The sequence below is a fragment of the Erpetoichthys calabaricus genome, chromosome 4, assembly GCF_900747795.2.
Source record: "Erpetoichthys calabaricus chromosome 4, fErpCal1.3, whole genome shotgun sequence".
Lineage (NCBI taxonomy): Eukaryota > Metazoa > Chordata > Cladistia > Polypteriformes > Polypteridae > Erpetoichthys > Erpetoichthys calabaricus.
In genome coordinates this window covers 268,108,661-268,130,806 of record NC_041397.2, presented here as the reverse complement: position 1 = coordinate 268,130,806, position 22,146 = coordinate 268,108,661, and the positions used below count along the sequence as shown (strand labels likewise).

General features: G+C 38.1%; 1 protein-coding gene across 1 annotated transcript; it reads right to left on the bottom strand.

The window, feature by feature from the left end:
• Positions 1–5,657: 5,657 nt before the first annotated feature.
• Positions 5,658–21,476, bottom strand: hsd3b1 (hydroxy-delta-5-steroid dehydrogenase, 3 beta- and steroid delta-isomerase 1). Its single transcript, XM_028800760.2, has 3 exons — positions 21,137–21,476; positions 13,939–14,103; positions 5,658–10,362 (listed from the first exon to the last, which is right to left on the bottom strand). Exons 1-3 carry the CDS (start codon positions 21,285–21,287, stop codon positions 9,545–9,547), a joined length of 1,134 nt encoding a protein of 377 aa, XP_028656593.2. The 5' UTR covers positions 21,288–21,476; the 3' UTR covers positions 5,658–9,544.
• Positions 21,477–22,146: the final 670 nt, after the last annotated feature.

Genomic DNA, 22,146 nt, shown 5'->3' with positions numbered 1-22,146 from the left:
ACCGTGCCACATGGCCGTAGCGCGATAACTGACACTACCTCACAGTGCAGGTAATATGCCTTATTTGGGACTCTTTGAGCAACCACTTGTTTGACACAAAGTCAAACCAGCGGTACCCAAGAAGAGACACAGTACCGAAGGAGTCCAGTCTTCGTCTCAGTTCAGTGGATAGCATCCATGTCTCACAACCATATAGCAAAACGGGAAGTACAAGGACTCTAAAGACTTGGACCTTTGTCCTTTTGCAGAGCTATCAGGATCACCACACTCCTTTCTAGCAACCTTATGACCCATCCCCATGCCATCTACTGATTTCATAGGAAGAGTCACCAGAGATGCGAATGTCGCTACTGAGGTTAGTAAACCTCTCAACAAGGCTGACACTCTCTCAGACAGACATACTGCTGATTATTGTGCTCAAGAGGTTGTCAAAGGCCTGGATCTTGGTTTTTATCCAGGACACTTGCAAACCCAGACACTCAGACTCCTTGCTCAGTCTCTCGAGAGCCCTGATCAGAGCCTCCATTGAATCTGTGATGATCATAGCATCATTGGCAAAGTCAAGATCAGTGAAGCTTTCTTCATCAACAGATGCCTCACAGCCACTGGATCCCATGACCCTGCCCAACACCCAGTCCATGCAATCATTGAACAGAGTAGGAGCAAGAACACACATCTGATGAACCCCAGAATCAATTGGGAAAAATGCAATGGTTCTGCCTCCACTCTGCACAGCACTTACAGTACTAGTGTGCCGGCCGGCCATGATATCCAGCAACTTGAAGTCTCAGAATGTCCCACAGGGCAGATCGATCAACTGAGTCGAATACTTTACGATTATAATTTAGACTATTTGTTTTTTTACTCATTTAGTTTTTGTGAAAATATGTAAATATATAAACACATTGACCGCTAGCCTCCTGCCAAATGACCTGCTACTCTGGAATCATTCACAGTACACCTTTCTGTAGTGTATGTCACTAGGGCATATACATAATGCTGCCCTTGTAAGTGTCAGTGGGCAGCCCAACCTCTGTTTAACATTGTAAGATAAGGATAAGTCCTGACTAAACTTAAACTATAACCTGTATGCAGGAGAGAATGGGGTGATATACTCAATTCAAAGTACACAATTCAGTGGCGCCTGATGTGAGGTCCTGTCCACATGGTCTACGACACATAAAAACAAAAAAATAGACAGTAAGGCAGGTTTGTTTATGTACAGTAGATATGCTTGAGTTTATTGGCTTGCCCAGGTTTTGTTTCAAAAGTCTGCTAGAAATGAATAGTGGGATAACTTTTAGGCTAAATGCAATCAATAATTCCAATTTGTTATGAGATTTGATTTAGCTGTGGCATTACAACCATGTAAAGTGGTTATCAGAGTTCAGCTCCATATATAAGAGAAAAACAGATGAGCATGTTTTAATGACATTTTAATAAAAGATTATCAGCTGTGACCCTAAATTGAATAAAACAATTGCAGGCAATATGGCCTCATTCAGAGTGGAGTGAATCCATTACAAAACAGTGAAGGAAATCTTTGATTAAAGAAGAAGGTGAATCTAACATACAGGACCTGAACCCAAATTGCCAACTTGAAAGATAAGTATATCAACTACTACACTACCACCTGTGTCCCAAGGTTTCTCTGCTGACAGATCACAATTTAGAATTTCATACTAGTCAGTCCAAGCCAGGAAATGTAATGACAAAAATCTGATTTTGGGTAGAAGTACAGTACAGTATCAATGTGCTAAATTCAAGTCCTAGTCTTGAAAAACAAAGCTCTATGTATTTTAAAGGAAAAATAATTTTGCAAAATATGGAGTCTATAAGAATAGATAGTGTGAGCGCTGAAGTCGAAATCAACAACGGGAGTCTAAAACCAATTTTTAATAAAAAACAATTTCTTTATTCTTTTGTTCTTTATTCTTGGTGAGTAAAAAAACTGTGAGACTGCCCTGTTGGAGAATGCGGGCAGACTGCAAAAGAAAAAAGTGTTTCCCCTTTTATCACCTAGCTTGTTCATTTAGCTAAAGAGAGAACAGAAAAAAAACATAACAGTTCATTTTGAGGTCATCCATAGATTAGGGGACATCTTAAATTTATGACATAGGAGTACAGAAAAACAACAGCAGTACCAGGCTCCTACATTATCTAAAGAATGTGCCTGTCTCAGTACAACCCATTTTAAGCAGTTTTCTCAAAGTTCATTGCATTAATTATAAAGAGATTACATTCTTTTAATTTTTTATATCTTCATTAGATTATATTTGTTTGACTAGATTAATAATTCTTATTTATTAATTCATAAGTGACTTGTTTTCTTATAATATTAAACAATAATAAAGAAAGATCACATTGAATTATAACATCACAGGGTGTTCTGTTAATATCAAAAGGTTAGCACTTTCACATAGAAAAATTAAATCAGTCTCATATTCTGTGTATAAACATTATTCATTTCCTACCTAAATGCAGATAAAATATAGAATTATAAAATCATATAGTTCTCTGCAGCATGATTAATACAAAATTCAGTCATTGGTATTTTGTGAGTTAAATACTTATGATCATCTGTGGCGGGCTGGCTCTCTGCCCTGTGCTGGTTGAGATTGGCTCCAGCAGACCCCTGCAACCGTGCAGCCAGGACACAGCAGGTTGGAAAATGGATGGATAGATGGATACTTATAAACATTACAGTTAATAATGTTTTTTCTGCGTTCTCAATAGATAGATACTTTATTAATCCCAAGGGGAAATTCACATACTCCAGCAGCACCTTACTGATACAAAAAACAATATTAAATTAAAGATTGATAATAATGCAGGTAAAAAACAGACAATATCTTTGTATAATGTTAATGTTTACCCCCTCGGGTGGAATTGAAGAGTCGCATAGTTTGGGGGAGGAACGATCTTCTCAGTCTTTCAGTGGAGCAGGACAGTGACAGTAGTCTGTCGCTGTAGCTGCTCTTCTGTCTGGAGATGACACTGTTTAGTGGATGCAGTGGATTTTCCATAATTGATAGGAGCCTGCTGAGCGCTCGTCGCTCTGCCACAGATGTCAAACTGTCCAGCTCCATGCCAACAATAGAGCCGGCCTTCCTCACCAGTTTGTCCAGGCGTGAGGCGTCCTTCTTCTTAATGCTGCCTCCCCAGCACACCACCGCGTAGAAGAGGGCGCTCGCCACAATCGTCTGATAGAACATCTGCAGCATCTTATTGCAGATGTTGAAGGACGCCAGCCTTCTAAGGAAGTATAACCGGCTCTGTCCTTTCTTACACAGAGCATCAGTATTGGCAGTCCAGTCTAATTTATCATCCAGCTGCACTCCCAGGTATTTATTTATAGGTCTGCACCATCTGCACACAGTCACCTCTGATGATCACGGGGTCCATGAGGGGTCTGGGTCTCCTAAAATCCACCACCAGCTCCTTGGTTTTGCTGGTGTTCAGGTGTAGGTGGTTTCAGTCACACCATTTAACAAACTCATTGATTAGGTCCCTGTACTCCTCCTCCTGCCCACTCCTGATGCAGCCCACGATAGAAGTGTCATCAGCGAACTTTTGCACGTGGCAGGACTCCGAGTTGTATTGGAAGTCCGATGTATATAGGCTGAACAGGACCGGAGAAAGTACAGTCCCTTGTGGCACTCCTGTGTTGCTGACCACAATGTCAGACGTACACCGTAAAGGAAGAAACAAAGACTAAGTGGTAATCAAGTATAATGACTGACTTGCATTAATTATGTCTTTCATCCGGTTGAGATTCAGACCTCTACTCTGAAGCACTCAGTCAGTGTGTTTATTATGGCATTAAATCTCAGTTTTGTTTAAAACTAAGACTATGACAGATGAGACATTTTTCAAGCACCATTTTAAAATGTGTTCATATTTTAAGAAGGTGTTCTTCTTTGTTAGAAATCCAAATTATAAAGGTCAATGTTAGATTGATAGACTTTATAGTTTTTAAATATTTTTAATGCTTTCTGAATCTGTTATTTTCCAAGGGAAGGTCTGCAAGGAGCCAGCAGCTGCTTAAAGAGCATCAGGTGCAAGGCAGCAATAATCCCAGGATAAGATGTGAGTCTATGACCTATCACACTCATATGAAAAAATGCACACAATTGTCTAATACTGGAGCAATTTAGTATTATCAATCATATTCACTTGCTCATCTTTGGTAATTGAGAAGAAGCTGGGCTACCTGGAAAAAGCAATCTAGTTGTGGGGAGAACATGCAAAGTCCACACACATAGTAACTAGAGAATTCAGACTAGCTGTTTGAAGCTGTGAGAGAGCACAGCCAACTACTCCACTCAATGCCACCTATCTCTTACCAGAATGTATTAATATCATGATTTCAAATATTTCATTTTTTTTTCCATTTTTACTTCAATGTCATCAGTCTGATCAAAAGATGAGTTAACATTGTATCCATCCATCTATATAGGTTATACTGCTATAGTCATGTGTACAGAATACAGTGAAATTCGTATATGATGTGCTAATTAGTCTATAACATGTCATCACTCTCTGACCCCATGATTGATATTCTGCTATAAGATGGTATGTTAGTCTATTTTATGGACACATACACCCCACTGGTACCTAGCACATATCAGGGTGTTGGACAATACCAGCAGAGCATGTTGAGAAAATGTACTTTCCACATAGACCGTGTGAAAGAAAATGTAACTGCTTGCAAGCTATTAAGTGTTAAAAACTGTTTTGCTATAATGGTAGGTTATTCATACAGGCGTCTGTCATAAGACAAGGTGAAGTAAGCTGAACTAGGGTAACTTCCTTCTTTAGGAACGCCTCTATTAGACATGGGAAAGGTGATATTTCCTTCGTTGGGGGAAAGAAACGATTGGCCGATTTGCATAATGTAAGATGAAATGCTTAGATGCTGTTTCATAAGTAAGGGGGAGGGAGGAAAGTTAATATTAAAAGCCGATTGAAACAGGGAAACTTTGCTCTTCTGCTTTGCAAAGCATGAATCCATATACTCATCTGTGGTGGAATAAAGACTGACTGATTGAACTATTCCCGTCTTCCTTGGCAACTTACTTTAGATTTAAACCTAGGCCCATTTAGTTGTTAGATAGAAATGGTAACCACTATGCAACCATACCAGCTAGCATTTACATTGCATGTATTATTATCATGATCCCAGATACCAACTTTAGTTGATGTTTTTCATTGTGTCACTTTAATCCCCATTAATCTGTTTACTTATTGTACTTTCACAATTATAAGGTATCAAGAATCGAGAAACTGTCCTGGCAGTATCAGGTGCAAGTGAGGCATCAGTCCTGGACAGGGCATCAGTCCATTGCAGGGCAGATTTGTGCTTCTCTTTACCAGTCATCAATTAACAACCTGTACATCTTGTGGATATTGATGGAAACTGAAGTACAGAGAGAAGACTCCTTGTGGGCACTGGGAGAACATGCAAACTCCAAACAGAGAGTAATCAGGGCTTTTAGAAACCCAGAATTCTAGAAGTATGAGGGGGCAATGCTGCCCTTCACTTTTACCTGGAAGTTTGAAGTTTACATGTAATCTGATCCAAAATGTCAAATATGACCAACTTTAAATTAAAAATAAGAAAGATGACATTGCTAAAAAAAATTACATAAAGACAGTTAGAGCAAGTCTGTTTATTAAAGGTAACACCTGAAGCATAACAAAGCAATAATGAGGCATCATTTTTTTTAATTTGCAGTTTTTGGTGAAGTGAGAAACAGAAGTTATTTTAATTTAACACACCATTGATTTGCTCAATTTAATAGCAATTTTGGTCAAACGTCCACTTGTTTTGCTCCCAAGTTAGTTACATTATAAAATATAAGATAAACATTAGCTCCTCTTATTTAAAAATATAAAACTTAAAGCTACAGCATCTGGTGCTATATGTCACAAAGACTTAACTACTTTTACTATTAACTCCATATTAACAGTGGGAGAATTGCATTATTCATTGTTACAGCCAGTGCTACTGTGTGTTATAAAGCCCTTACTAAAAGCTGAAATTAGTGGTAATAGTAACAACTATCAACACTTAACATTGAAAAGCACAGCCTGCACTGTTGTAACTTACAAAGGCATCACTAAAAATCACAACATTAAGCTAATACTGCAAATAGCATCCACTATCCATGGTTACAGAAATGCATCCTTCATAGCTGGAGACAGTATTGCCATAAATTATGGAACCTTCGCTTTCAATTAAAACAGTAGATTATTATTGCTGATACTTCTCCCATCCAAGCTTACAGGAATCTGTCACTCGTGTCTACAGCAATTTTTGCAATAAATTTTAAAAAATAAAATCAACATATCACATTTTCAACCCATATCCTTGGTTACAAACGCACCACCCATAACTACAGAACAAGTTACCGTACAATTACAAAACCCTTTCTAAAAAGATATTACAATAGTACTTTTTAGCATTTTGATTAAAGGAATACAACACTCAACACCACAGCCTGCCTTACAATACTTTACAGTGCCTCACTTAAATTGTAAAATTAAGTTATTGTTATTGATTCCACCCCCATCCAGCTTTACCAGAACACATCACTCATAGCTACATTCAGTGGTACCTTATTTTATAAGAGAGCTCCCCTGAACACTTAATGAAATACAGATCCCAGAGAAATAGCCTTTGTTACCATGCCTTATACAGCATTACATAATATTCAAACATTTCTTTATTATCTCTAATAGCACCCTGTGAATTCTTAAAATAATATGTCACCAATAGTTTTATATGCTGTAAATCATTTAGTAAAAAAGTTGAACAAATACAAAATTATTATTAATAGCACCACAACCCACAAATATGTGTACATGTCTCTTAACTCCAGCCCATGTTACTGAACACTATAAAGCCTTAAAAAAACATTATTAATGTGATTAATGCCCTCTGTTCATTCACACATGCATGCTCTACCTATAGCTACAGAAGATGTTATGACACATTTTCAAATGCCTTCAGTGTTACAATATTAGTTTATTATCGGTAACAATGCTCCTTATCCATGATGCACTACTTATGAAGTACAGCCCTTGGTATATTAAAATACAGATTATAGGGGGTCATTATTATCAGGTAAATGTTGATTGAAAGTAGTTGTAGTGTTGGTAGTCGAAAAGAATCTGCTTGGCGTGTATCTGTAACTCAGTTACTGCTATGTAGAAAGGACTCAAATAATGCTTTCTGGGGTCTTTATAAATTCATAAAGCACCCAAAGACAACATAATATGTATGGGCTAACAATAGTGCATCTAAACTCACTGAGAAAATTATTAGGAACACACGCAGACTTAATAACCCATGCAGTTATCTATAATCATCCAATCATGTGGTGGCAGCAAAATGCATAAAATCATGCAGATACAAGACAAGAGCTTCGGTTAATGTTCACATCAAATACCAGAATGGGGAAAGATTGGATCTTCAAGATTACAACTGTGGAATAATTTTTGGTGCCAGACAGTCCGATTTAGGGTTTTTCTGAAACTGTTGATCACCTGGGATTTTCATGCACAACATTCTCTAGAATTTACTCAGAATGGTGCAAGAAACACAAACATCCAGTGTGCATAATTTCTGTGGATGGAAATGCAACATTGATGAAAGAGTACAAAGAAGAATGTCCAGACTGGTTCAAGCTGACAATAACTCATATAACCCACTCTATACAGCTGCAGTGAGCAGAAAAGCATCTCAGAACACAACGCATGTGCACAAAACATTAATCCGAAGACTGGAAAAATGAAAAATGTATCCTAATTTGATGACTCTTGGTTTCTACTGAATTGCACAGATGGGTAAGAATGTGTTGCCAACAGCATAAATCCATGCACCCAACCAGGCTGCTGGTGGTGGTGTGATGGTGTGTTGAATGTTTTCTTGGCACAGATTTGACTGGTTAATACCAATCAATACTCGCGTGAAGGTCACACCCTATTTGGATATTGTTGTTGATCATGTGTATACTTTCATTGCCACAATTTACCCATCTTCTAATGACTGCTTCCAGCATGATAATGCACCATGATTCTAAGCAAAAGTAATCTCAGACTGGTTTTATGAATATAACCATGACTTCAGTGTTCTTCAGTTGATTTCCCAGTCACAGCATCTGAATCCAACAGAACACCATTTGGATATAACAGAACAGGAGATTTGCAATATTACTGTGCAGCTGACAAATGTGCAGACATACAATCATGTAAGCATGGACCAGAATCTAATTTGGAATCTATGCCACAAAGAAATGAGCAAAAGGAGGCCCTGCCCAGTATTAGTACAGTGGTCCTAACAATTGGCTCATTGGGGGTTTTTTTTAATTAATGCTACTGTATGTAACAAAACCTTAATTTGTGCTTTATGTTGTGTACAGTAGCAGTAAGTGACCAAATATATGTACTGCAGCTAGCCCTAACAAGACCTGTTGTAAAATGTTACCACAATGTCTTCACTGTCCCTTGAGATATTTTATTTCACACAGGATGTATATATTCAATAGATAGATGGTGATGTATAAAATGGTCACTGTTACCGGAGCACTTGAATTTAAATTAAGAACATTTGCAGAGTCTTGTTCTTTAAAAATGCAAATCTCAATAGTCAAAGCTAGATAATCTATAAAATGCTACTGTGTGTGTGTGTCTCTGTGCCCAGTGCCAACAAGCAATCTGATTGGGAAGTTTGGCTTTGGTGGGTTAGTGTTAGGGAAGATGACAGGATACTTTACATGTGTGAAGTTCAATTTTTTGATTGTTACCATTTTTTTATTAATACAAAAAAAAAGAGTTAAAATGGAGCATTTCAACAACCGCAATGTTGGGTCACTAAATACTAATGAGACACAACCCGAGTTGCCTTCAAAGGCATAAAGTGTTTTCAAGAATATAAAGGATGTTTTCACAACAGGTAATGGGGCCCTGTCTTTCATTTGTTGTAGTCAAACAAGCAGACAGGAGGCGAGCAAGGCACCCTGAAATGACAGAGTCTGTAAAGCAGGCTTTGCAGGAACACCATCAAGAGCAGAAGCGCCAAGTGAGAGAGGTTGAGACACATGAGGATGCAAAGGAAAGGGGTGGGAGAAATGCTGAGGGTGCACCTATGCAGGAGACATTCATACATGCAAGGATACCAAGCTGAGGTGTAGGAGTAAGACTGCAGGTATATGCAGGTCAAGAGAGGTTGAAGTACACAGAGATGCCAAGGAGAGGCAAAGGAGGAATGCTATTTTTAAATCTATTCTATAACCTGTGTTCAATGGGTAAGCATTGCCAGTTCTAACTTTAAAAAAGAATCCATAAAGAAGCAACATCATTATAAGAAGAAAGGAGTGTATAAATTGAACAAGTGACACGTTAAGAAACCCTTTAAATTTTGTCTTTTGTTTGCATATTAGGTAACATAACACCTGTAAATGACTAGATGTTTTTTTTTTACATCTTGTAGAACCAATGCAGCAGAATCAGTGGAATGTAAAAATCTTATGATGAGACATTAGTGAGTTTTCATTTTCTTAACAAGTTCACACCTCTCTGACAGCACAGATGACAGCCACTCAGAGGTTGTCGTTTTGGCTTCAGTCCATCTGTACCTTGGTGTGTATCCAAATGCCTTTTGCGCCTTTGCATAGGTGAAGGTGAAGTGTGTGTTGAGCATGGTTAGAAGCTGCCGGTTCATAGATGGAGTGTACTTGACAAAGGGTTTCAACAAAAACTGCAACATTTCCATTACAAATGCAAGAAAAAAAAGCAGGGGCATTGGTAGAACAAGTTTCTCTGGAACAATGATCCCAAGTGGCTTTAACAGCACATCGTTGAAATCAGAGTAGCTCATATGTGGCGTGTCATCAGAAATATAAAAATAATGACCACCAATCTGCTTTGCTTTGTGTAAATCTTTCATAGCCTTGGCTGACAAAATGTGAGCCCATGCCACGTTACCCACATACACAGGGTTTACCAAAGCTTCCTTTTTGGAGGTTCGTTTGAGAACATTGCCATTTCTAATGGCTGTATCAAAATGGTGCCGAATGAATCTACTCCCTTCTCCATAAATATATGTGGGTCTCAGGGAACAAGTGACAATCTGCTCACCGTTGTGGAGACGTTTGCCATTTGTTTGCAGTGTTATTTGTTCAGCTTTCTGCTTTGTGACGCTGTATGTAAACCTTAAGCAGCATGAGTCGGGGGTGTCTTCATTTCCATTAATGATGCTATCCCCCAGTTTGTTTGGACCAGCCACCTCAAGGGTGCTTGTGTAGATGAAGTACTTCACATTCTTCTGAAGGCATGTTTCCAGAAGCAACTGGGTACCTTTTAGAAAAAGACAAAATCTTCAGGTTTTTAGTTTGTTTTTCTCATTTTAAATTCTTAAGATTTTTAAAGTTTTACTTTGATAACATTAACAAATCTAGTGGATGCAGAAAGTATTCCCATGCCCTTGCTTTCTGTATATTTTATTGTGTTGTAGATTTATTTTAAATGTACAAATTTGTAATTTTTGACTATCATCCTACACTCAATAATCCATAATGACAAATTGAAAATTTATTTTCATAAATGTTTTCAAATTTATTAAAAATCAAAACTTGAAATCTCTAAATTATATAATTAGACAGACCTTTGCTATGGCACACCAAATTGTGCTCAGGTATGTCTTGTTTTCTTTAATTTTACTTGAAATGCATCTAAAACTTGTTTTTGAAACCACTTCTGGCAAAGTGAATTGATTAGACATCATTTAGAAAAGCACAAAGTCCAAGGAACTCTATGTGGACCTCTGCAATCAAGTTGTGGTGAGGCATCAGTCAAACAGAGCTTTCAAAGTCTTCTGCTAACATGGGAGAACCTGTTGGAATGCTGGCCATCTCAGTGGCACTCAATCAGTCAGGCATTTATGGTAGAATGGCTCGACCGAAGTCACTCTTGAGTTAAAGGCATATAAAGTATTCTGAGGACTTGAGGAAAAATATTCTCTGGTCAGAAGAAAGAAAAACTGAACTACTAGTGGCCAGATTCTAAGCAAGACCAGTTATTACTCATCACCTGCCTAAAACCATTGTTATAGTGAAGAATGATGGTGGCAACATCATCCTCTGGGGATACTTTTCAGCAGTAGGGACAGGGAGACTGGTCAGAAATGAGGGAAGGATGAAGGCAGCCAAATACAGAGAGGTCCTTGAAAAAGTCTGCTCATGACTGCACACGACATCAGACTACAGTGAACTTTCAGCACCCAGAGCATACAGCTAAGTCGAATCTGGAGTGGCTTCGTTGACAAGTCTCTTGACTGTCCTCGAGTGGCCCAGCCAAAGCCCATAGAACATCCTTGGAGAGATCTCAAGATGCTAACTTACAGATACTTCCTATATAATCTACTGGAGCTTGACAAGATCCGTCAGGAAGAATGTGATAAAGTGCCCAAATCCAGGTGTGCAAAGCTTGTAGAGATTTACCCAAGAAGAACTGAAGCTAGATTTTCAGCCAGAGTAAAGTACTAAATTAAGAGTATAAATTCTTACATGAATTAATGAGTTCAGTCTTTGGTTTTTAATAAATTTACAAACCTTTCTGAAAATATATTTCCACTTTATCATCATGGTGTTAATGAGTGTAGATTGATGGGCAAAATGAAAAATTTATCAATTTAAAATGAAATCTTAAACATATTAAAGTGTGAAGTAAGTAAAAGGGTCTCAATACTTTCTGAATCCACTGTATGTTTCCCAGTTAGTGATGACATTATATGGAGGTTCCTCTGTTAAATAAGGTACAATTTATTTTACTACTATCCATTTCTTGAACCTACTTAATACAATTTTCAGACATAAGGGGAGAAAGCTAATCCCAGCAACCCAGCTGTAAAATCCTGAGTTTATATTCTAGCCTGGACACTCTCCATGTGGATTTGGCACACTCCCCACATTGCTGATTCACTTTTCCTCCAAGTATTCCAGGTTTATCTCTTACATCAAGGTTTCAGTTTATTGCCAATTCTAAACTGGTATTGCGTAACTGTGTGTTTGGGTGTAGGTGTTAATGTTTCTTGTGATGGACTGGCAGCTGTGAAATATTGTTTCAAGCCTTGTATCCCATCCTACTGAGATAGGCACTGGCCGCTCTCTAACTCTGAACTGGATAAACAGAAGATGGATAGATTCTATATATTTCCTCATTGTACTGCTTAACAGTGAACATACAGTGTTCTGTGCATTCATTATTTTCACTGACTTTAACAGTTTTGAAGGAATTCATTTCAAAGATTGAATGGGACTTTACTGCTTTGTTACTATCTTAGGACTCTAAAAACAAGGCATATGTGCATTTTTATTGACATATTGTATTAAGTAGGAAAAGTGCGATGAATATGTATTTTTTTTTAATATACCGGTACTTCTAGGGTCTTGTAACATTTTAACATGTAGACCCAGGTATTCTATAAAAATAAGTTTGATCCAAAGGGTTACTGTGTATGTGCCATGTGGTGGTGGCCTTCTTCAAGGATGGTTCCTGGCTAACCTTTTATGCTGCATAGTATAGACTCTAGCCATTCAACTCTAAATTAAAATACGTTGGTGACTGTAGCTGAACTGACATTCTATCAAGGGTTAGTTACTGTCCTTTTGCTTAGATAACAGACCCAACAGACAGCAGATTGTGAGGCTGAGGTACTATGTGTCAGAACTGGTGGTATGTAATACTGGAGCACCTCAGGGAATTGTCCTGTCTCCCGTACTATTTACCCTCTACACAACAGACATCCAGTACAATACCAATGCTTTCCGTCTACAGAAATTTTCAGATGACTTCTTCATCATAGGCTGCATTCATGATGGAGATAATTTGGACTACAGGAAGGTTGTGGAGGACTCCGTCTTGTGGTGCAACCTGCAACTCAGTATCACAAAGACAAAAGAGCTGGTGGTGGACTTCCAGCATGCCAAATAGACTCTGAGACCAGTCACCATTCAGGGTGAGGTTATGGAAATGGTGCAGAACTGCAAGTACCTGGGGGTTCACATGAACAGCAAAATGGACTTGTCTGACAACACAGTGCCGCTGTACAAAAAGGGCCAGAGCAGACTTAACTTCCTAAGTAGACTCAGGTGTTTTAATGTATGCAGCAAACTGGTGGAAATGTTCTATCAGTTCAGAATGGTCAGTGTGATGCTGTATTCTGCAGTCTCCTGATGAAGCAACTTGAACTTAAAAGAAGCATAATACCTGAACACACTTATCAGGAAAGCCTGCTCCATCACAGGTCAAACCCTGGACACACTGGAAGCTTTTGTGTAAAATACAATGGTGGCAAAATTGGATGCCATCATGAAAAGTCCCCTCCAGGAGGTGCTGTCTTGGAGCTCTTTTACCCTCAGGCTCATTCTACCACGGTGTTGTAAGAAGCACCACTGGGGTTTTTTCTGCCCATTGCTCTCAAGTAATTCATTGCTTCCTCTCAAAGTACTTCCTAAGTTAATTTTGAAATATCTGTACAATATACAGTACATGTATTTTATTTATTCATTTGTTTATTCATTGATTGCCTGTATTATTTGTGCTGTGAATTTGTACCCTTGTTTTTTATGTTTCTGCTGCTCTATGGACCTGAATTTCACTATGGGATTAATAAATCTAATCTAATAAAGTTCCATCTCCATTAGTTTGTTGTTCAATTAAATAAAGTGGGTAAGTGTGTGTATGTGCATGAGTATAGATGAAAAGGGACCTCTTCCTGCCTTCTTACTGTACTTGATGCAGACAAGATGGGCTCTGACTCCCTGTTTCTCAGAATTGGAACAGGTGATAGATTACATAAATCTCTAAACACTGCAGATATGTAAATATCTAAGAAATTAAATCTGTATAGGATTTCCTTTTAATTACTCATACCTGTCACATTAACAGCAGTCATTTCATTTTTGTCCACCAGCCCCAATATATCGATGAGTGAAGCTGTATGAATAACAAGGGAAACATCCTGGCAAGCTTTCTTCAGCAATTCAATGTCTCTGATGTCCCCCTCAAGCTTGGTGATCTTTGTCTGACCTCGAATTGCTAAAAAAAATTGGATAGTATAGTAAATTTTTATACTCTGCACAAGTAACAAAAATAACCCTATAAACTTTTAATGCTATGGTTTTATTATGAAAACAAAAACAAGATAACGCTGTTGTACCTGCCTTGCACCCAATGATTTATCGGATAAGCTGCAGCTACCCCAAGTCTTTGGAAAAGAGGGTAAGAAATGGATGGATATATATATATATATATCGTCCCATATCGTCCCAGATGGATGGGGACCCTACCCAGCCGGGAAGCCTGGATGGTCCCTGTGATGGACAATACCTCCCCTGGGCCACGAGGGGGCAGCCGCCTGGGTCTGCTTATGGGCCACTGGATTGGAGCTGGGACACTTATCCCTACCGGAGGATGTGGCCACCGCTAGGGGGCGCCCAGACAGCTGTGAGTTCCTGGATGGCAGCACTTCCGCCACACCAGGAAGTGCTGCCGGAGGAATTCCCAGGGGCACCCGGAGTGCTTCCGGGGGCTCTCTTGACACTTCCGCCACACCAGGAAGTGTCGTCAGGGGGAGCACTTGGAGCTCATCCGGGTCGGTATATAAGGGACCGCCTTCCTCCAGAAGCTGAGCCAGAGTTGGGAGGAAGGAGACAAAGCTTGTGAGGAGGGGAGAGGCAGTGAGAAAGAAGAAAGAGTTGGTGGAGGAAGGCATTGTGGTGCTAAAAGAAAATAAAAGAAGTGTTTTGGACATTCTGGTGTCTGTCTCTCTTTGTCTGGGGGTATGCTTTCCACAATATATATATACAGTAATCCCTCCTCCATTGCGGGGGTTGCGTTCCAGAGCCACCCGCGAAATAAGAAAATCCGCGAAGTAGAAACCATATGTTTATATGGTTATTTTTATATTGTCATGCTTGGGTCACAGATTTGCGCAGAAATACAGGAGGTTGTAGAGAGACAGGAACATTATTCAAACACTGCAAACAAACATTTGTCTCTTTTTCAAAAGTTTAAACTGTGCTCCATGACAAGACAGAGATGACAGTTCTGTCTCACAATTAAAAGAATGCAAACATATCTTCCTTTTCAAAGGAGTGCGCGTCAGGAGAGAGAGAGAACAAAGCAAGCAGTCAAAAAAAAAATCAATAGGGCTGTTTGCTTTTAAGTATGCGAAGCACCGCCGGTACAAAGCTGTTGAAGGCGGCAGCTCACACCCCCTCCGTCAGGAGCAGGGAGAGAGAGAGAGCCAGAGAAAAACAAAGTCAAAAATCAATACGTGCCCTTTGAGCTTTTAAGTATGCGAAGCACCGTGCAGCATGTCCTTCAGGAAGCAGCTGCACACAGAAGGTAGCAACGTCCCTATCGTCTAGGTGTGCGAACAGCCCCACTGCTCACACCCCCCTACGTCAGCGCGAGAGAGAGAGAGAAAGTAAGTTGGGTAGCTTCTCAGCCATCTGCCAATAGCGTCCCTTGTATGAAATCAACTGGGCAAACCAACTGAGGAAGCATGTACCAGAAATTAAAAGACCCATTGTCCGCAGAAACCCGCGAAGCAGCGAAAAATCCGCGATATATATTTAAATATGCTTACATATAAAATCCGCGATGGAGTGAAGCTGCGAAAGGCGAAGCGCGATATAGCGAGGGATCACTGTATACACACACACACACACACTTGGGGGCTTTGTCCCCTGCTCGCATTGCTCGCCAGCCCCCATGCCTGCGCTACTTGCTAGCCTCTTTGCGGTTCTGTCACTCATGTATTGGGATGTAATTGTACAATTTAAACAGATTTTTATTTTGATGGGAATTGTTACATGTGCATAATAGAACTATTTTACATTACAGTGAGTAATTAACCATATTAAAAAAGATTAAAACATAATAATTTGAGTTATTCGTTGCATAATACGATTTTTGTTTTGTTTGGCTTTAAAATTAACATGCAAATACTTTTTAAACTTACATTTTTGCTGTAAAACTCAAGTAAAAACAATTTTTTGAATTAAATTTTTGTCAGTATCGCATTGAATTTTGATTCTGTGTTTGAACTTTCATCGTGACAACGCAATTTATAACTGCCCATGATTGAATTTCGTTTCTTTCCCTCTATTAAATAAATGAGTTTTTCAAATGTTTGGCTCTGAGATTTGTTAATTGTCTTTGCAAAAGCTATTCTAACAGGAAGCTGTTAACGTTTTAATATGAATGACATATCAAGATCTCCTTTGTTGTCTAATGTTATCTGGGGAAGATGTACTACATTACCTTTCTTGGATACATCCTTCTTTCAACGGTGTTAACAGTTGTAGATATTGTAAGTTGATGTTTTCATATTCCACACGATCACCACCAACTGTTTCAGTATAGTCTATTAATATACATATAACCAATTTGCTGTGTAACCGATCGTCATATTTGGCGTTACTTCGTGTGACTTTGTTTCTCTGTGCTAGAATTGCCCATGTACTCATTTTTTCTGTTGATAACCCTTCATGATGAAACTCTTTAATAAGATTTGGACATAATACTATCCATCCATCCATTTTCCAACCCGCTGAATCCGAACACAGGGTCACGGGGGTCTGCTGGAGCCAATCCCAGCCAACACAGGGCGCAAGGCAGGAAACAAACCCCGGGCAGGGTGCCAGCCCACCGCAGGGCACACACACACACCAAGGACAATTTAGGATTGCCATTGCACCTAACTTGCATGTCTTTGGACTGTGGGAGGAAACCGGAGCACCCGGAGGAAACCCACACAGACACAGGGAGAACATGCAAACTCCACACAGGGAAGACCCAGGAAGCGAACCCAGGTCTCCTAATTGCGAGGCAGCAGCACTACCACTGCGCCACCCAGATACAGGATATGAAAGCAGAAAAAAACGACAGTGTTAAAACAAAGACCGTAAACATCAAATTAGCGCAAAAAAAGAGAAATTATTACTCTGAGAAATAACGGAAAGGCGAATAGAGATCAAATATATGGACACAGGTGATATATCTGAAGTATGTAAATATTGTAAGGCTTTGAAGTTTAAGTCAGAGAATTTCAAAAACGGTGTTTACCTCACATGCATTTATTGGTTACTTTGCAAAAGAAAAATATTAACTGCTGATGATGTAGATCGTTTTGTATGTGCTAAAATTCCAAACAGAGAAACCTATCCTGAATTATGGTACAAAGTCATTAAACACATGTCTCACTGACCTCATTTAAAAGATTCAGCATATTGGAACTCCAAAGATTCCAAATATTGTTTTTACAAAAGTTCTGAAATAAAAGTGAAATTAATGAAATAGCAACAATTAAAAAAAAAAAAAATCTTAAAAGTGTGTATCCGGAAAACCAAACATGGGGGTTGGCGAGGAAAGCGAGCTGGGGGCAAAGCCCCCTAGTATAAATATATATATATATATATATATATATATATATATATACTGTATTTATTTACACTATATACAGTATAGTGTAAAAACATCAAAACTAAAGGAAATAAGGAAACATCTGTTAAAAGTATGAAACAGTTGAGAGGGGAAATTTAAGGTCAATACCCTGAGTGATAAAGCCTTACATCTGTAATAAGGTTTCTTTTTGGAAATGAAAGGTATTCTTTTATTCTTCAACAGGAAAATAGAGCGGATTGGTGTCAAAACAGTGCTTTTGCATCATGACAATGCTCAGCCACATTTTGCTTGTCACAATCAAATCTGTTCAGATGTTTGACCTTCTTCCTCATGCACCCTGTGCTCCAGATTAAGTTACAAGTGATTATTATCTTTTTGGTTTGCATTAAAAGACAATGCGAAGATGGAGATTACTAAATAATAATGAAGTCAAACAATCTCTGCATTCTTATAGTGTGTGTGTGTGTGTGTGTGTGTGTGTGTGTGTGTGTGTGTGTGTGTGTGTGCGTGGGAATGTGTGTGTGTGTATATACAGTATATATATATATTGTTTTGAAAAAAATATATAGTATTGGTTAAAAGTTTTGCAAAACCCCAATTTTTCCAGTTTTTATTGAAATTTAAGCTTGTCATTTTTCAGAGTTTTACCCATTTTCTCTGTAAAAGCAGTAATGCAGCAAACATTGTTGCTACACCATTTGAAGCATTATATGGACAATATTGTGATGTATAGTGGTATCATAATGGCAAGACAAGGGCAAATAACAGAGAAAGACAAATACACCATTGTAAGCCTTAAAAGTGTAGGCATTTCCTTTAGAGAGATTGCAAAAAAAGCCAAAGTGTCGAGTAGCACAGTTTCTTACACCATCAAAAGGAACCTGGAAACTGGAGTTTACTCTGACAGGAACAGGTCTGGCAGACCTAAACCACAACAGACTTGTGAGTGCAATTCAACTTAGATGTTAAACATGTGCCAGGGTTCCAGTGAGGCACTATATTAAAGTAAGCTGCTGTCAATTTTTTGTTTTTGTAGGGAGAACTGTGGATAGATTCTTTGACATCATGGGATGTGAATACATTGCTGGTACTAAACAGATTCCCACCCCCTGCAAGTCAGTTTGATTCAAACAGATAAAAGACCACAAACAAGTAAGGGAATATGGCAGGATCAGTCAGTCAAACCTGGAACAGAGAAATGAGTGGAAATGTGAGGCTACTTGAGCCTAAAGGGTGGAGCTAGAAGCACTATGAGGTTGGCATTATGTTTGGTTGCTGTAGCACCCTGAAATAACTAAGCCATCTGGTATAATTGTTCACTGTTTTCAGACTTTGGTATTTTTGTAGCATCTCTTGACCTAGAATGATGCATTGAAGATCACAGGAAAAGGGAACAAAGCAGCAAATATGAATGACAGTAATAAAGAAATAAACACACAAAGGCCCGAAGGACTTTTGTGTTTGGATTTTTTTACTTTTGTTATCCATTTGATTCTGGAGCAGGACATATATAATTAATATATTTTGGGACACAGGAGGGAATATATGACCCCTTACTAAAGAATACCCCTTTCAAATACAAACTCATATTTTTTGATTACCAATCATAAATGTGGTTATCCTCCCACATTCTAAAAGGCGGAAAGGTTAACTCAACTGGTGACTCTGAATTACCCCTAGTGTCTGTGTGTGCGTGTGTGTGTGTGTGTTTGTGTGTGTGTGACTTCCTGTCCAGAGCGGTTTCTTGTGTGCCCAGTGCTGCTGAGATAAACCCCAGCCCCCTGTGACCTTGAATTGTATCAAGGGGCTTTGAGAATATACATTATGTTTATATTAGGGCTGGGAATCAATTAAAAAAATTAACGAATTAATCGCATAAGTATATGTGATTAATAGCTATTAATTACATGTAATGATTAAAATGTAATTATAAAATTAATACTTAAATCATGAAGTAAATACACACTAAGTCACAAATTTAACGTAGCATCAACACAAAGATATTAAACAAAATGGCATAGTTTAAACGTAAACAATGTTCTTTAACCTGAACTTTTAAGAAAATACTACTCAAGCAAGTGCAATCTGAATTTGAATGCCTTCCTAAAAGGCAAGTTGAAAAGAAGTGAAAAAGAAAACCAGACCAAAGTAGTAATTATTAAATGAGTTTTAAAGGACACAAGTTTGAGTTGAGAACTTGGTCATTCAAACCATGCTTCATTTTATTGTTATTTTTTTTTTTTTTCAGCAGAAGCATATTTGGAAAATCAGGTTAGTGCAATTTCTAAATAAATGTAATACTGCCTTGTACTAATAACCAAATAACTTTTCTTAATTGACCAGACTTTTCTTTGCTTCATCCACAATGTTTCATTATACTTTATTTTATTTTGCCATAGCTATCTATGAGTATATTTGCAATGTTTTCATTTACCCTTGTAGTTGTGTTTATTTATTGAAGCACCTCCAAGTAGTATTTGTTGTGCAAGGTGCTAATTAAAATGGCTTTATTGACACGAATCACATACTGTATATTGTAGGGGTTAGATGTTATATAGACGTATTGATAGATAAATAACTAAAACTGTTGACAGTCAGGCTGCAGAGAGAAGTGACTGCTGGTAGAGCTCCTTAAATAGCTCATAAAGTAACCAAATTTAAAGTAAGTACTTAGGATGGGTCACGGTTTGTGATAAACTGCAGTTTGCCACTATTTCATGCAATATTTGTAATTAATAATTAACTAACACATTTGATTATTTTTTTTAGTTATATTTGTCAATCAACCAGCACAGCCATTTTAACTGAAATATTGAATCAGTTATTACTAAGTATACCTCACTTTTGGAATGAAAAAAGGAAACACAATGAGGAAGACATACAAATTAAAAATGAAAACAGCAAAAAAAAAATTTGCAAGAAATTACTTTAGACACTTGTCTTGTGGTGCTGACATATTCTCCTCATGCCTGCATGAGTATTGTGAGTACTCCTGTTTTCCTTTCAGATCACAAAAATGTATATTTTACATTAATACAGTAGTTGATTCTCAATTGCCTTTGTGTGAGTGCATGCATGAGTGAACCCTTCGATGTTCAAGTGCCCTCTGTGGGATTGGTTCCTTTGTTTCATCTAATGATGCCCTGATAGGCTTTTAACCTCTCTTACTTCGCTCTGGATTTGGAAACTTTGAGGATGTTGTTATGCTACTCTAGCAGAAACAGATAATTGGTAAGAAAGGCAACAAGAGACAGAACAACAAATAATTAAGAAAGAAGGGTTATTTGTGCCCTTTTTACCATGGCAGTGTTTCAGGGAGCTGGAGCCACCCAGGGCAACACTAAGCACAGGACAGGATCCAACTCTGAACACAAAACCATTGGAGGACATATTTATCCCCACACTAACACTTTACTTTTGATCTACAATTTAAAGTCTACCATTAAAATATTTTAGATAAAATGCCAGAAATAAATACAATTAACAAACTGAAAATATATAAAGTTAACAAACTAGTATTGTAAAAATGTTTTTAATTCTGAAGTAGATCATTTACATTTTGACATTCCAGACTGATTATTTAAAAAATACCATCATCAGTGGGCTTCTACTTATTCCAAAACTAGAATAGCAAAAATAAACATAAAAATTACTGTACCTTCTAAGGACTCCATCAATTTTGGATTAATATTCAAGTCAAGCAGTCGGATTTCTGCTAGTTCATTCTCCTCAATAAGAAGTTGTATGATTTTTTGTCCCAAGAAACCACAGGCCCCCGTAATTAGGCAAACATCCCCGATGAGAGACATCCTGCAGCTGTAAAAGAAATCAGCCTGCTTCTGAAACCAGACAAAGCAAAAAAAAAAAAAAAAAAAAAAACATTACCAGAACAGCTCTGTAGATCTTAAATCCTAAGACACGATGCCAATATATATATACACATGTTGAGGGCGAGGCGAGTGATAAATCAGCTTCAGCCTTGAAAAACTGCCTAGTGGAATGTCAAGGACTTCCCTGTCAGGTAACAAGATGCCATTATTTATCTGTTTATTTAAAGATATGCAAGAATACTAACTGAAAAAGAACAGAAGTTCTTTGAGAAGTACAACTTTAGATAGTCATCTGCTTGAGTTTTATTAAGTCACATCAGTTTGTTTTGGCAAACAGACAGTCAAAAAATGCTCTACAGGATATTCTACTATTGCACAACCACCTTAAGTTGATTTAAGTCTAAATGGATATTTTGTTTAGCCTTTCATATCTGTTTCTAATACAATTGCTGTAAATCTATAGGATGTCACATGGAGAATTAAATTCAAGTTGAAATAAAATTGAAGGATTTCTTTAGCATAGGACCTCCAATCATGAGTGCACACCCCATGTTGCCAGGTGCACTGTTTCACTCTTTATTTCCAACTGTTCTTTTTTGGGGGGTATCATGATTGCTGTTCATGGTCTTTTCCCCATTCTGCAGTTTCATAAATGAAAATGTGCAACATTAACAGCAGGTGACTTAGTCTGCATAAAGGATCATCATTTTGGCAGTATTTATTTGTTTCTCATGGTACACTGCTGGGGCTGGCCTGCTCACCCCAAATTGGTGTATCATCACTGCACTGTTTGTAAGTACCATGTGTGCTGCAAGTGTTATGTGAGCGTAAGCCAACA